Raw genomic sequence first — 10984 nt, 5'->3', positions numbered from 1 at the left:
AATTGGGTGCTGCTTTCCCACCTTGCCCAGAGGGGGGCGTCCCCCTGAGAATATTGATTCTTCACAAACCATAGGATGGGGGGGGGGCAGGGGCAGAGCTTGGATCAACCCCTGGGGACCCGACAGCCTGAGCCCTGATATCGCTCAGCCTCTTCAAGGCCCAGCTAGGTGGCTCTCCAGATGCTCCCCTCCCTCAGCGCCCCCCCACCAAAGTCATCTGCACAGAGGCCTGCCTGGATTGCTGGGGACATCCCATTGTTTTGAGGGCCAAGCCTTGGCCCTGGCCTCTCCCACCTCCCTGGCTGGGCTGGGGTCCAGGGAGACCTTCAACTTCACAGAGGACACTCCAGGGCCAGCACTTCCATCCTCCACCAAGAGCCCTCCCTCCCTGGCTTTTTTCTAGAGTGATTCTTATCTATGAGTGAGATGGGGGTGGGAGTGAGAGGGGAGGGTGTGTTCTGCAAAATGGGGGATTTCAGGTTTTATTTTTCTGGCTTAAATAGGACTTCGGGTTTTCTTTTTTCCTGAAAGAAGTGCAGGGATTGGGGACTCCAGTATTGCCGGCTCTGAGCACTGTGCCCTCCGTGACCAAAACAAGGCTCCCCCAGGACGCTGCCCCATCCTGGGCTGCGACCCCTGGGACCCTGAGGGCTGGCTTGCCGAGCCCCCTGGAAAGCCAGCCAGGCCCGATGTGGAAGGAGCCTGAATTCCACATTCAGCTCATCCCTGGCCTGCACTTTGCTCCGATCGATTGATCAGTGGGGGTGGTGTGTGCACAGCCTTGCCCACTCACCACTGCCCCCAGGCACAATGGGCCTCCGCCCACCACGCAGGCCCCGGCACCGGTTCCCTTCTCTGAGCTGGGGTGCAGCACCCAGACACGCTTGGCCCAGCCAGCCCGACAGTCCTGCAGGCCACTCTGTACCAGCTCCTGAGCATGCCTGCATCCCATTTCCAGAGGGTTAAAAATAATGCATTAGCTGAAACACAATAAAGGAGCAGCATTTTCATATTTTTCTAAGGCGCTTGAAGCACTTCAAATAGCAATGCTTTAAGTTGTGGTCAGTGAGAATTACCAACATCCAAGGATGTTGAATATTCAGGAGGAGGCACAGACTCTCCGTCTTTAAAATGCAGGGAGACCTGGCCTGCATGATAAAGTCTCTGGAAAAAAAAAAAAAAAAAAAAAAAAAAAAAAACCTTTAAATAGGAACAGGGCAGTTGTGCCCCCCAAACTTTTGAGAAAATTTTTTTTTGATCCCCAAACTTGGGGGGGGGGGGTCTAGACTGTCCTTTAAAACTTAAGTTGGTTTTAACTGAAGCACCTACCATTCTGGAGAAAGGGAAGGGGGAACACCACGCTCTGCACAAAGCAGGGGGTAACTGGTGTTATCCTAAGGAGCGTGCCTCCTCCCTCCCGCCCACCTTTGTCTCAGGAAAGATTTTTTTTTTTTTTAACTCAAAGGCTTCAGGTGAAAATAAAGCAACTGCAGCAACAGAAAAAAAAATTTAGTCTTTTTTAGGGTTAAACATCAGAAGACAAGCTTGCGCTGCTTTGGCCAATCAGATACGCCCCTGCCAGCTATAATATAGCACCGAGGGCAGCCTGCCTCGCAAGCTCTTCAGGCTTGCTACCATTTAAAATCAGACTCTTTTTGTCTTTTGATTGCTGTCTCCAGCCCCAACTCCGATGTGTTCCGTTATCAGCGACCAGCAGCCTGCCGTTCCAGCCCCCGTCTGGGTGGGGATCGGGGGCCAGTCTCCCGCTGCAGCGGCGGGCGAGGTTATATAGGAAGAGAAAGAGCCAGGCAGAGAGCGAGGGAGCCAGCAGCAAGCCGAGCGAGGAAGGGAGAGCGCAAGCCCGAGCGCAAAGGCACACACACTCGCACTCGTGCACACAGACCCGCACGGGGACAGCGTGGAAGGCACCGGGCTCCGCGGACGAGATGCGGCTGCTGGCGAGATGTATGTTGGTGGTGCTCGTCTCTGCACTGCTGATGTGCTCGGGGCTGGCGTGCGGACCCGGCAGGGGATTTGGGAAGAGGCGGCACCCCAAAAAGCTGACCCCTTTAGCCTACAAGCAGTTTATCCCCAACGTGGCTGAGAAGACCCTAGGGGCCAGTGGAAGATATGAAGGGAAGATCTCGAGAAACTCCGAGCGATTTAAGGAACTCACCCCCAATTACAACCCCGACATCATATTTAAGGATGAAGAAAACACGGGAGCAGACCGGCTGATGACTCAGGTAGAAACCCAGCGCCGCGGCGTGGAATGTGCTGCTTTCACGGGGGCTGTGTGTAACCAGCCACTCCAGACTGAGTCTGTTTGCTCTTCAGGCAGATAGCAAGGCGACTTCACCCTCTCCCTCCCCACCCACCGGCCTACCTACCATCCCTTCCTCTTCTCGGAGGGGACTGGAGGTGAGGGGTCCAGCCGGAGAAGTTTCGGGCGGGGGTGGGGGGTCAGGATGGCAGGTGTGGTCCACCCATGGCCCTGATTTGCTCTGTCCTGCTGGGATGGCCTTCCCATCCTGCCCCAGCTCTGGCTTGCAACTTGGGGAGACCTTCACTCTGGGGGCATCTGCCCCTCCCAAGTTGGGAATGGAAATGGTGGAAGGGGGTCAGGAATCCCCCCATAAACATAAAGTGGCTTCCAGGTCACTGTACAAATGCAAGCCTTGGGCATGAGACAGGGGAGCGTACACGTTCTCCTTCTCCACTGTGCTTTTCTTTCCCACGATCACCCCCACCCCGCTGCCCCCCACCAAAGACGCTCAGTGGGAAAAGCCAGGAGGCAGTGCTGACAAAAGGCAGGGGCTCCCGAGGCGCCGCCTGGTCCCTGAGTGTCTCGCACAGCTCCATTGCACCCCGGGCAGTGGTGCCCATCAGAGTGTGAATGTATTGATATTTCTTTAAGGATGCGTTGCCATTCTCCCGAGCCCGCGGTCCTTGAGGGGAGGGACTTAGAACTTCCTGGCATTGCATCACTCCGGTCAACCTGCAGGCACAGGAATGAGGAGCGACTAGGTATTAGCGGGAGGGGGCTAGAACGGAAAGCCAAAGCCAAACACGCAACCCCCCTCCCTCCCCACCTCTGCCTGAGAGTTCTGGCTGCCAGTCTCCCCGCCAACGGTAGACTTTCTGAAACTCCAGGCACGTATAACTGAGCTAGAAATGGACTTCCTGGCAAATATAGGTCAACATCCTTTTTATTGCCCTATTAAAATATCCAAGTCCTACCTTTCGGGCTAGGAGCGCACCACAGCTGACGGAGCAGCGGCGGTGGGGCGCAAGTACAGGGGAGGGTGGGCGGGGAGGAGAGCCCCCTCCGGGCCGCTCGCTTCCCAGCCCGGTTCGGGGCCGCCAGGCCGGAGGGAGGAAGGAGAGGGGCAGCCGGAGCTGACGGAAGGGGCCGGAGGGAGCCAAGGAGAGGGTCCTTAGGCCCCCCGCCCCGCGCCCGCATCTGCTCGCGACCACCTTAAATCTGGACCGCGAGCGTGGACGCGCGCGCCTGAGCCCCAGAGCGGTGCGAGCCACAATGAACCCCGCGCAGGCCGCGGGGCGCGGGGGGCGCGGCCGGCTGCGGGGACTTCTCCGACCTGGGTCACCTCGCTCCCCGCGGGAGGGAGGCGGCCTTCCCCGAGTCCCTCGGAACCCGGGAAGAGGGAGGCGAGGCCAGGGAAGGCGGCGGGGCGGGAGGGGGACGGCGGATGGTCCCGCAGCCCGCGGGGTCGGGGTGCGCGCGCGGGGCTGCCGCGCGGGGCCGACGCGGGAGAGGGGCCCCCGGGGCCCGCTGCAGGTTGCAGAACCGCGCACCCCGGCGGCCGCCCCTCGGCGCCCCTTCCTCCGGGGTTAGCGGTCCCCGCGGCCGGGGCTCCGACGGCCGGGGCGGGCGGGGGCGGCGGGGGCGCGGCGCGGGCTCCGCCGCCTTCCCGGGCCCTCGGGCCCGGCGCCCGCGCCGACGCCCGGCCCCGGTCCCTCTTCCGGCCGCCCGCCCGCCGGGGACCCACGGCCGAGCGGCCCCGCGCCGGCCACTCTCGCCGCCGCGCGCGCTGGCAGCGTTTGAACTTCTGACCTTCTGTCAACTTCCCTCAGACGAACGAAACGAAAACAAATACTTTTTTTTTTCCTTAGGCAGCGGCCCTTCCCGTTCCCAGCACAAAAGGACGGGGGAGGGGCAGCCACCGTGGGGGTGGGGTGGGCAGAGCCAGGCCAGGACTGAATCACGCACCCCGCAAATGTCCCCTGAAAACGCGGTGGCTGGCGGGGCGCGCTGGCAGGCGCCCTGCGGGTTATCGTCTCTGGCCCGTCCTTCTTCCCGGCCTGGAAGAGTTGGGGCGCGGGCGCAGGACCGCTGGTGAGGGGCCTGGGGTGAAGGGGTGAAGCAGAGAACGCCTCCCCGGCCACAGGAGGTTAGCTCTCCTCGGGGACCTGTTCACCCGCCGGCCCCGTTTAAAACCACCACCTAGACTCTGTTCTCAGGCGCGCGCGTCCCTCCTCCCGGGCTGGCCGTCCCTCCGCGTCTCTGCGTGTCCCTGTCCCTCTAATGTGACTGCCGCCCAAGTCCCTCAACCATGGCAAGACCGTCCCCGGTGGAACTTTCAGAGCAGTTCTGGAACGCAGGAGCTCCTGGTTAATATTAACTCGGAGAGGGGGAAGCGCAGACAGACGCGCCTGGCCCGCAGGCGCGGGTGCCAGGCGCGGGTGCGGCGGCCTGAGGGCTCCGGGGGCAGGAGGCGGCCGCAGGGGCAGGGCCCGAGGGCCGCAGGGGGGACGGCCCGGGACGCCACGCCGAGTAGATTTCTGAGTGCGTGGCGGCCCGGCCCCGGCGCTCAGGTGTGGGTTTGAGGAGGGTGTTCCTCTTTGGCTAGGAGGGGTCTGTTTTCCCGGAGTGGGGGGAGGGGGGTGGAGACAGGTGTGCGGGGGCCGGGGGGGGGGTCTCTTTTGAAGTTGGGACACCCCTCCCCCGCACTGGGAAAGCCAGGCGGCCGCTGGCGGTGGCAGTCCTGCTCGGGCTTCTGGGCACGGCGCCGCTGCGAAGACCGCGGAGGAGGCGGGGGCTCAGGCGCGGGGAGCACCTTGGTCTCCGCCGACACAAAGCCCGGCCCGGCGGCCCCGCGGGGCTTTACGGTGGCTGCACCGAGCCGGGCTTGATTCGCGGCACACGACCCAGTGAATTGCTAACCGGCCTGGGCTTCCCAGCTTTGCCTGCGCCTCTCCCGCCCGCCGGGCGCACAGCGTCCTGCAGGCGCGGGCCCAGGCCGCGCCAGGCCTGGGGGAGCCTGGGGAGGGCGCGTGGGGAGCGGGGCGCCGCTCGGGCCTGGCTCGGCCTTGGGGCTCCCCGCCTGGGGCCCTCCACCTCGTGCCCAAGTGGCGCAGCTCCGGGCGCCGGGGGCCGGTACACGGCCTCTCCATCCCGCCCTCGGCTCACCAGCAGCCCCGTGGGACGCTGTGAAAGCTTCGTGTGACCCCCAAAAGAAGGGAGCCGAGGTGGCGCGGGGCTCGGGATGCGGGCTGTGTGCGTGTGCGTGTCGGCGGTGTGCGCCTGCGCAGCCGGCCTCCCAGCCCGGCTCTAAACTGACCCTGGTTTACTGATTGATTTTCATGTAAAACGCGTTCAGTCCTCAAGATGACCTCGCTTAAACTCTGCCCTTCCGACTTTTATTATTATTATTATTATTATTATTATTATTATTGAAGAAAATTTCTGGCAGGCCCAGAAACCTTGTCAGCGCTGACCGGTTAGCAGGGCCGCCCCCAAGTCCCTCACCCCCCCCCCATTTCTTGTATGTTTAACTCTACAACCATGTCACTGCTTTTTATTGCTGTCCAACACACAGGACTCTTCCTGTTGCGCAACCCTCACATCCCCGCAAAGCCAAAGCGCGGACAGCAGTACTTGCAAGAGCTCCCCGCCGGCTCGCTAGGAAAACAGTCCCCAAGCTGCTATTAGGATCCTCGACCGGGTCTTCCGTCCACCCCGCTTCCCAGGTTCCAAAGCCGAGCATGCGCGGCCTGACGGAGATCAGCCCTACCTTCTGCGGGAGGTCAACTTGAAATTGCCCCTCATCCCCGGGGTCTGTCTCTCCTGGGGATGCCCCTTGGTGATCCTGTCACCATTTCCCCTCATTTGAATCCCGCACCCCACCATCAGTGCAAACGCCCGGGTAGTGAGTTAGTACACGCACACACACTTGCCATGGCGCAGTTTTTTCTTGCATCCTTCTCTGGATGTGACCTGAGAATTACGAGGGGCTCCCCCAACCCCGAGTTCCACTTCGCCCTGGTCTGTGTCCTGCCCATTCAGTGTTTCTTCACTCCCACGGCTCAGGCAGCTTCCTCGTGGCCGGGGTGGGGGGTACTCCTGAAGGGCTCCGAGGCCTCGGGCCTCTCTGGCTCCCCATCCCCCACCCCTCGCGCCCCGCCCCCTCCCTCCACCTCTTAAGTTTGCTCTTCAAACTTGCAGGACGCCATTCTGCTCTGGGGCCAAGAAAACAAGAGGGGGAAGGGAACAGGTTAAGGAAAACAAGAGACACAATCAGACCACAGAAAAGCCGGAGAAAAGAGGTCTATGGAGCAAAGGAATGTGGCTGTCCAGATAAAGAATGTTTGTCGTCAGGCCTGGCCCGCACTGAAAATTATAACTCACCTGCTTGCCTTTCCCTCAGGCCCCCTCCAGCCCCTTCCGCGTGGCTTTCGGCTTCCCACCTCCCTCTCGCCCTTTGGCTGGATCCAGGGCTCAGATAGGCACAGGGTCGGAGGGAAGGTCCAGAGATAACCCAGGGCTTTTCACTCTTGAAGAAGCATACCGCCTGTGTTCTTTATTTCTGCAAAGTTGCACCCTGGGCCTCTCTCCGGCCTCCTGGTGAGGGAGTCAGGCCAGGCACAAGGGTGGAGCCTTGCATAGGTGTGGAGAAATGGGGCCACGGAAAGGGATGGGGGGGAGTGGAGGGCATCCTGGGGGAGGAGTAAGCCATTCCCCGGGCGGCCCTGGCAGGCCCTGCAGTTACTGTCTGAGACACACAAGTTTACGTGTCTCAGGAGCTGTCATGTTCGTCTCGGGCCATGGTAGGGGCTCTGCTAGGTCAGATTTTGGAGAAAGGCCCTCAGCTCATCTGCAAGACGACTGGCCCCTCCAGCAGACGCCACACCCCCCTCGCACCTCAGTGCACCTCCAGGCCTTGTCTCCCTGCTGTCCACAGAGCGCTTATCCTCAGGGACTGGGCCGGGCAGCCGAGGCAAGGGCAGGGATGGGTGGCAGGCCCAGTACTAACATCTGCGGGGGGGGGCCCCCTTCTTTCCGCAGAGGTGTAAGGACAAGCTGAATGCCTTGGCCATCTCGGTGATGAACCAGTGGCCCGGTGTGAAGCTGCGGGTGACCGAGGGCTGGGACGAAGATGGCCACCACTCAGAGGAGTCGCTGCACTACGAGGGCCGTGCGGTGGACATCACCACGTCAGACCGCGACCGGAGCAAGTATGGCATGCTGGCACGCCTGGCCGTGGAGGCTGGCTTCGACTGGGTGTACTACGAGTCCAAAGCGCACATCCACTGCTCCGTGAAAGCAGGTGAGGCGGCAGGCCCGGCCTTCTCCCTAACCCCCGTGCCCATGAAGCCCCCCGACTCACCTAGCAGCTCCAGATCTGCCCATGAGATGTCACCATGGCGCCCCACGGTGGGATTCAAGGGAAAGAGACAAATGTGTGCGGGGTGGGGGGAGGCGGGAGGGGAAGGAGGGGCAGGGAGGGGGCGAATTGGGTGATAACCCCTGTCTCCGGTGCGGGAACACAGCCTGTAGAGGTGGGTCCCGCCCGCCAGGAATTGGCCCTACCTTTGAGGCCACCGAGGCCCGAGGTGCTCCAAGCCCAGATGCAGAGGGCATATGGCTTTCCTGAGCCTCCCCCGCCACCCTGTTTCCGGAGCCCCCACTGCAGGTGGGGGAGACAGGGAGGTTGGGGGAGGGGACGTTCCTGGTGCACTGGTAGCCAGGTCTGGCCTAGATTCTTCCTCTCATTTCAGGCTTAAGAATCAGCCAGCCCCTACTCGACCCCCCAACACAGGACGTTCTGCCCAGGGTGTGTAAGCTCCTGGTCCTCTCTCCTCCCCACTGAGCGTCTGTGGACGCTAAACTAACTTAACTCGCTGGCTAAGCCTTTGGGGAGAGGCCTGGTGGGAGGTAATAAATGCAGTGGTTACCGCTTCCAGCATCTGGAGGCCGCAAGCCCAGAAGCATCCGTCCTTATTAGGAGCCAGCTGGGCTGCCCTGAGCCACAGGCAGGGCCAGGAGGCCGATGGGAGTCTGCAGCTGCAGGCAGCCCATCCATGGGCTGGTGACTTCCCTGGGCCTACAACGCCACACGCTGTCACTGTCAAGGAACAGCCATGCCGGGGAAGGCGCTGCACCCGCAGCAGATAGCCCAACTCCGAGGTTATTTATGCGGATCTCTCCACCTCCCCGCAGAAGTTGATGCATTTAGCAGAACAGTTCACAGTGAATTTCGGAGGAACTGTGTCTTCCCCGCACCCCCTCCCCCGAGTTTTGCCTATTTGTCTCCTAAACTGTATTTTAGTAGCATGTGTTAGTGGAAAAACACTTTCAAGGTGTCAAGACACAGTTCATAGGGAAGGAAAAGAGTGGCTTCTTATCACAACAGAAAGAAAAGGTGTGGAAGGGGCGCGGGGAGGGGGCGGGCTGGGCTTTTGTAGATGGAGGCAGGGAGGCTGGGCAGGCGGCGCCCCCACTTCGCGGGGCTCCGCTGCGGAAGGTCCCGGGGCACACCCTTCCTGGGACCCCGCGGTTGCGCTCGAGGGGCGTTCGGCCCCCTCCTGGGCCAGCCCTGTCCCTGGGGACCCCCTGGCGTCCCTAGAGGTCTTCTCGCAAGTGAGCAGCGGTAATCCCGCGCCAGGATTCCGCCCGGGGAGGGCAGACCCCCAGGGCGCGGAGAGCCGCTCGTTGGCATTCGGCGCACACGGGCCGGGGCGCGGTGCGTTGCGTGTCAAGCAGGGTCGTGCGACTCGACGACTCGGGCTCGCCTGCGCCCCGGGTCGCATTCCGGGGGGCAACGGCGGGCCTCCAACGGCCAGGCCCGCACTTCATGCCGCGGAAACCGATGAGAAGATTAAAACCCCTCTGTAATTCCAGCAGGAAGATTCTTTCTCGCGATCTCTATTTGCAAAAAGCATGATCCCGGAGATTGGAATGCAAAGAAGACCGGGCTCTCCCCGCCCCTCCTCCGCGGCCCCCCGCTCGCCACCCTGGCTCCGATCATTGTCCTCGGGACAGTGAGCCTCAGAGATCGACAGAGGGCTCGGGAAAGCGGGTAGTCAAGGGGCCTTGAGAACCCGGCCGCTTCCAGGGCTTGGAGCAGGCCCCGCCATTTAAAATTCAAATACACATCTTGAGTGCTTGGAAGAGGCCTGGCTGTGCAAATAGTGCTTGTGAGGCCCGGGCTTCTGGAGAGCCCGCGTGTGAATCGCAGGGGGACTTGGGGGGGTGGTGCACCTGAGCAAATAGGGAGGGGGCGGCTGAGAAAGGGGAGGGGGGAATGGAAGTGGCCCCTCTTCCAAGAGTGTCTCCCATTTATTGCGGAGATCACAATGACAGTGCTGGGCCCTTTATTGGATTTTAATTAGAAAATCCACACAAGCCCCGGATTTTCACACCTCGGCCAATTCCCTGGAATGTTTGTCCAGTTGCTACAACTACTACAGCTATTTTGCACTCCCGCCCCTCTCCCAAGCCCCTGCAATGGGCCGGCACCAAGGTCCCCCTACTGGGCTGGGCGCTGGGGGCGGGCAGGCGAGGGGTTCCCGCCGCGCAGCCCCGGTGCGGGGCGCACGAGGGGGCGCCGCACCCCGCGCCGGGGGCGGGAAGAAAGGAGGTGCGCCCCGGCGCCCGAGGGAGCTCAAGGAGGCTTCCTGAGGAATCTAAGTGCAGAGCAAATACCCTGCGAATTCAGGGCGAGGCTGGGTGTGTGCTGATCCGGGGGGGGGGGGGCCGACGGGAGGAAGGCGGAAGGGAAAGAGTGTAACCGGCCTCCCGCCGGAGACGCCAGCCAACCTTTGTCACTGCCAGTCCAATCCTAAGAGAGTCGTTAAGGAATGCATCTGCATCTGAATTTTGTCACCGAGACGGTGGGGCTGACGGAGAGAGGTCTGCGCTGGGTCAGCCGGGACTCTCTCCCCGGAGCGGCGCGTGGCCGGAGTCTGGTGCGCGGGACGGCAGGCGTGCGCCCCCTGCCCGACTTGTGCCTCCCCGTGGGCGCTCACCACCCTGTCCCCTCTTCTCTCCCTTCTCCAACCCCCGCAGAGAATTCGGTGGCGGCCAAGTCCGGCGGCTGCTTCCCGGGCTCGGCCACCGTGCACCTGGAGCAGGGCGGCACCAAGCTGGTGAAAGACCTGCGTCCCGGGGACCGCGTGCTGGCGGCCGACGACCAGGGCCGACTGCTCTACAGCGACTTCCTCACCTTCCTGGACCGCGACGATGGTGCCAAGAAAGTCTTCTACGTGATCGAGACGCGGGAGCCGCGCGAGCGCTTGCTGCTCACCGCCGCGCACCTGCTGTTCGTCGCGCCGCACAACGACTCGGCGGCCGGGGAGCCCGAGGCGCCGTCGGGCGCGGGGCCGCCACCGGGGGGCGCGCCAGGGCGCCGGGCGCTCTTCGCCAGCCGCGTGCGCCCGGGCCAGCGCGTCTACGTGGTGGCCGAGCGCGGCGGGGATCGTCGGCTCTTGCCGGCCGCCGTGCACAGCGTGACGCTGCGTGAGGAGGCGACGGGCGCCTACGCGCCGCTCACGGCGCAGGGCACCATCCTCATCAACCGGGTGCTGGCGTCGTGCTACGCGGTCATCGAGGAGCACGGCTGGGCGCATCGGGCCTTCGCGCCCTTCCGCCTGGCGCACGCGCTCCTGGCCGTGCTGGCGCCCGCGCGCACGGACCGCGGCGGGGACGGCGACGGCGGGGGCGGCGGCCACCTGCCCCCGCCCG

The 10984-nt window shown here is 62.8% G+C and overlaps 1 protein-coding gene across 1 annotated transcript in view; it reads left to right on the top strand.

Moving 5' to 3' along the window:
- Positions 1-1668: 1668 nt before the first annotated feature.
- SHH (sonic hedgehog signaling molecule) overlaps positions 1669-10984 on the top strand; it is a 12273-nt gene continuing 2957 nt past the window's right edge. Inside the window, 3 exon segments of the mRNA XM_073887509.1 lie at positions 1669-2246; positions 7307-7568; positions 10310-10979. Of these exon segments, the coding sequence (XP_073743610.1) occupies positions 1947-2246; positions 7307-7568; positions 10310-10979 (1232 nt within the window). The 5' untranslated portion in view covers positions 1669-1946.

The sequence above is a fragment of the Callorhinus ursinus genome, unplaced genomic scaffold, assembly GCF_003265705.2.
Source record: "Callorhinus ursinus isolate GAN/ISIS: 27379988/994484 unplaced genomic scaffold, GSC_fseal_2.0 scaffold80, whole genome shotgun sequence".
In the NCBI taxonomy this organism is placed as follows: Eukaryota; Metazoa; Chordata; class Mammalia; order Carnivora; family Otariidae; genus Callorhinus; species Callorhinus ursinus.
The sequence above is the reverse complement of the archived record's forward strand: the minus strand, read 5'-3'. Positions and strand labels throughout refer to the sequence as shown.